The following is a 5,403-nucleotide window of genomic DNA, read 5'->3' on the forward strand; positions in this document are numbered from 1 at the left end:
GACCAGAAAATGTGCTCGTACATCTGTCCCTTACTCATGCCCATGTCAGAAGTAGAGCTCTGAACATTTGCTAGGCCAAAGGATTAGGAGGTGAGATTGTAAAAATCCAGAAATATGCACGCTTATGAGTGTTCACAAACCTATAGAGCAAAGGTATAAAGCATAATTTATGTGTGAGTAAATATTTTTTGCAGTGCAAAACCAACTTTAAATTAAAGTTGTTTTACACATGGTAAAAATCCTATTTGCGCATGTGAGAATAACTTATATCTGCAAATAGTGTTGAAAATCACACACTTTTTGATTATTCAGTCCTCCGGGTCCCTTTGTTTACCCATGTCTAGAGGGTTCCTGAAGATAAACTTTTGAAATATACGCCTCAAAGCATTCTGAATTTCCTTGTTTCTTAAACTATAAATGAAGGGATTTAAAAATGGGGTAACCACTGCAAAAATCACAGCCAGAGCCTGGTCATAATCTAAGGAATAGCTATTAGTCAAGCGCACATACATGAACAAAGCAGTGCCAAAGAAAAGGATAACCATAATCAAGTGTGAAGCACATGTTGAAAAGGCCTTACGACGGCCCTCCTCACTTCGGATCCTCAAAATGGTTGTTATGATCTTAATGTAAGACAGAAGTACAAAGAGGAAAGACAATATGATTTCAATGGTATTTATGGTAAAATCTACCAAGATGTTCATTGAGGTGTCTGTGCAGGCCAGACTCAGCAAGGGAGGGAAGTCACAGAAGATGTGATGAATTTCATTGGATCCTGTATAAGGCAGCTTGGATGCCAACACAATTTCAGCCAATGGGCCGCACAAACCATACGCCCAACATACCACGAGTAGTTGAATACAGAGTTTGTTGGTCATGATTGATGGATATTGCAGAGGCTTGCAGATGGCAACGTAGCGGTCATAGGCCATTATAGTTAGGATGTAACACTCTGTGCCCCCTAATGAATGGAAGAAATATATCTGCATGATGCAGCCATTGAAGGAAATTAACATCCTGTCTGCCAGTAGGTCGGCTAGCATTTTAGGGATGGTGATAGCAGTGTAACAAATTTCCAGAAAAGAGAGAGTACTAATAAAGAGGTACATGGGGGTGCGTAAACGAGAGTCTAACCAGATGGCCATAAAAACTAGGACGTTCCCTAAAATGGTGACAAGGTAGACAAGCAGCAGCAGTGTGAAGCAGAGAGTGTGGAAACGACGAAGGTTCGGGAATCCCTGGATCAGGAACTCCTTTACGCTGCTGTGATTGTTACAATCCATACCTAGAATGGACACTTCTGAAAAAAGGAAATTAGAGGAGTGAGATTTGTAACATTAATCAAATGAGAGGAAGATTTCAGATTGTGTGAGGATGGTTGGTCATTTTCTAGGTCATCTCTGAAACATTTGTTGGTTAACAGACCATTTACGACTAAAACATCTAGAATACCATACTGTGATAGAGGAGCGCCTAAACTGTGACTTAATCAATTCTCTGAAATACACCAGCGGCAGTAATCCATCACAGCAGTAAATTGCCATTTGCAGGCATTTTTAGGAATCAAACCTCATAAATATTTAGGAGGTGTGATTCATTCTGAACACCCTTGAGAATGTCTGTGAATGCAGAGGCAGTGGTGTAAGGAACAGCTGAGACCCATCTCAATTTACGCTCTTTTGCAATGCAGTGGCCCGGATTAGAGTTTGGCAGATAGAATAATCTGCGACATGTGCATTATATTTCATGTAATAATGGAGTATCCGGTCCTTCAATCTCTTAATCATGCCCTATATCCATTAAAGGGACAAAATCGGTGTTTAGGGAGAGCAGTTGCAGTGAGCAAAAAACTTATGAACGTTTTTTTCCCCACATTAAATGTTTTTCATTCATATCAACATTAACAGAAATGTAATAATTGTGCATTATTCATGTTTAGATTGCCCATAGCTAATATATATATATATATATACATATATATAATCTTATTCGAAAGTAATCACGACCATAAAAGATAAAACCAAGCTGTAAAACACATCAACATTACAGTTAAAATTCATTGAGAGTATTGTGCAAAATCGCAAAGTCAGAGCAGCCATCAACTTCATCTAGAATTTCTGGATCTGAGTCGTGCTCTCAGGAAATTTGTGACTGCAAAAATCATTGGGCAAAAGCTGCAAATACATTAGGGCAACCCAGGCTTGTCTAAATCCCATAGCTTTTAAAAGTGGCTTAAGAAACAATCTCCTCGGATTTGTAAAATATTTCCATAGAAGGACAAAAAGTAGGGCATCCTGTGGAGACCTATCGTAATAGTTAAGCATTATTCACGTTTAGATTGACCATAGCTAATGTAAGCCTGCATTTTAAAATGTTTAGCTGTCATCTTGTACATTTTGTTTTCTAGGAGAAGCTGAAGTCCTAATTGCCAAACGTAAAATGTCTTTGCTTTCGTCTTCATGTGAATTAATCTCTTCTATGTGTTAACTGCAGAATATCCTAATTAGTTGCAACACTACACCTGCAGAGTACAGGCTCGTCCAATGTATCTTGTTTTGTTGCAGACAATTGTAAGTTTGAAGGATGCTTAGAGAAGCTGTATTGGAGGATCAGAAAGAAACGAAGAGCTCTAGATTGTATCTTTGTGACTATCAGCTAGATGCATCAAACAAAAATCCGCTTGCAAAGGGGCAGATTCTCAGAATCTGATCCTTTGCGACCGGTATTTTTGCATTTGGGATGCATCATCCCAAATGCAAAAATCGCAAATTGAGAAATCGCTAAATTGCGATTATTTGCATTTAAGGAATCTCAAATTGAGATTCCTTAAATGCAAAAGCATGAAAGTTTTAAAAATAGCGAATTCGCTAATAGGGCACGCAAATTACCATGAAGTACAACTTCATGGTAATTTGCAAAAACTTTGAAAAATGCACTAAAGTTTCATGTTGCGCACACACATGCCCTAAGGGCATGTGTGTGCGCAACATAGGTGCAACAGGGTGTCCTTTGGACACCCCTGCACCCTTGAAATCCCAATCTCAATTTGCGATTCGCTAATTGCGATTCGCAAATTGAGAATGTCTTCCCATTCATTCCTATGGGCCTCTAGGCCCATAGGAATGAATGGGGAGGTATTCCTTAATTGCGACTCGCAATTTGCGAGTCGCAATTAAGGAATTCTAAGAAATCGCTATTTTTTTAGGGATTTCTTGATGCATTCCATTTTGCTATTCCTTATTGGCGAATCGGTATTTTTCGCTATTAAGGAATCGCAAAATGGGTTGTTGATGCATCTGGGGGTTAATCTGATTGGAGCACTTTATGGAAACTTTGTCTAGGTGTAGCAGCAAATGTTAGAATTGTGTGTAAGCTAGGTCAGACTAGTTTGATGTTCAGACATGCTGTGTCCACCTTCACAGCAGCTTAGGGCAGAGAAGGATACTATCTTTATGGGAGAACCTATTTGCTTAACTTTCCTTTGAGGCACCTTTATACTAGTTTGTCTTTTTACTTCCTATGACTTTGATTGATTTCAACTTGATATTGACTAACGGATTTATGCATTGATTTGACACTAACTTGATTACTTTGCTTCTGTGAGAAATGTTAAACTTTAATAAATCGGTATGATTTGAAACCTCAACCGCTCTCGGTCTTTCCTGTGGATCCTAATGTGCTCCACTTATCTAAATGTATTGATTTGATGGCTTGCCTCAGTTGCGAACTTGGATTAATCAGATAGCAATTCATGGGCCCCTGATAGGCACAAAGAAAAGCGCTTACAGTCACATTGCAAATGGTACAAGGGCCGATCATGTAGCAAAGTATGGAACTGCTGTCTGCCTTTACTGAAATTACACCTGTCAGTGACACTGTGTAATGTGACCCTGACAAACAGCTACAACTTTCCATATGATTGTCGATTGACAAGAGAAACCAGTAAACAAACATTGCTTTGGAAGCACTTGAGCAGTCATTAAGCAATGATGCACATGTTTTGGATCTCGCTTTGTTTTATGTATTGCAAGGACTTAAAGCGCGAGCTTTATGGGATCTAGTGCACCATTGTGCTTGCACTGAAGATTTCTACCTAGGCAAAGTCTACTATTTTATGCAGTACAGGTATTGTGAAGGCAAACAATATGTACAAGTCAGAGCCCATGATTTTCCAAATGATTGTAAAAGCTGCAAGCACTTAAGACTTAAAAAAGGTTTCTTGCCCTGACCACTGTTTAAAGGTCTCCCAGAGGGTCACCTTTGAGTCGTCTTATCCCACATTGTACCAGAGAAGTGTTCCGCTTCTTCCCCATGTCCCCCCTGAATTCCTCATTTTTAAAGAATCATGGGTCTATTCTCAGGGGCAGTGTGGGATCTCTTACAGGCCTAACAGCTTCACTTCCACTGGGGACTGATCAGCCACTCCCCTTACTATGTGTGTAGCTTCCACAAACTCCCCAAATCCTGGGCATTGTATGATGAGGTAGTCAAGCCTAGAGAGGCTCTGGGTTGCTGCTGACAAGTGGGTAAATTGCCTTCTTGTTGGGTATTGGTGTCCCCATATGTCCCCCAGCCCATGGTGCCAAGGAATCCTCCAAGCTGCCCTCCCTGTGATTGTCTTAGAGATTCCCCTCCTCACACATTTAACTCTGCCGACAATGTTGTTCATGTCACCTCCTAATACCAACCAGCCCTCTGGGAGTTGAAAAATCAGGGGACCCAATGCCTCAAGCGTAGCCGTCTGGAGTACACCAAGCACATGTTGAGTCTCTTCCCCTCCCATGTCCCACTGACAACCACGAATCACCCCAGTGTGTCTGTCTGTATCGAGCCTTGGATAAAGGGGAATGTCCTCCTAATCAGCATGCCCACACGTCTAGATCCTGAGGTATATCCTGCATGTGTTAACAAGGTGTAATCATATCTATCTAGTGCTTTGCATAGTTGCCTTTTAAGTGTGTTTCCTGAAGAAGAACCAGGTCAGGCGCGTGTCTTTTAATGTATTGTAGGACCATTGACTTTTTAAATTTACCATTGAGTCCATTTACATTCTAGGACCATACTTTTGCTAAGGCCGGCTACCCTTTATTTTCCACCATACTTGAATAGGTTCTGAGTCAAGTGTCCCATCCTTTGTATATCGGTCGTCGTCCCACAGTCAAACTGTTGCTTGCTCCTTTTGTATAGAACTATGGTACCGCCACTAACTAACAACTTAACCCCCTCTCTCCCCCATCCCCACCCCGACCCCCATCCTGCTACTCTGCTTTTAAGGTTGCAAAATCCCCAACTCTACAACCCACAGAGCGCCTGTCACCCCGAACCCCACAAAACAACTTCATCTAATCAATTGGGGGTTGCTCGAGCCAACAAGACCAATAAACAGCAGTTGCAATTCCACAC

At 41.0% G+C, this 5,403-nt stretch overlaps 1 protein-coding gene across 1 annotated transcript; it reads right to left on the minus strand.

Moving 5' to 3' along the window:
* Nucleotides 1–308: 308 nt before the first annotated feature.
* On the minus strand, nucleotides 309–1,283 carry LOC144798067 (olfactory receptor 6N1-like). Its single transcript, XM_078668840.1, has one exon. It carries the CDS (start codon nucleotides 1,281–1,283, stop codon nucleotides 309–311), a length of 975 nt encoding a protein of 324 aa, XP_078524966.1.
* Nucleotides 1,284–5,403: the final 4,120 nt, after the last annotated feature.

This window comes from Lissotriton helveticus, chromosome 12, assembly GCF_964261635.1.
Source record: "Lissotriton helveticus chromosome 12, aLisHel1.1, whole genome shotgun sequence".
Lineage (NCBI taxonomy): Eukaryota > Metazoa > Chordata > Amphibia > Caudata > Salamandridae > Lissotriton > Lissotriton helveticus.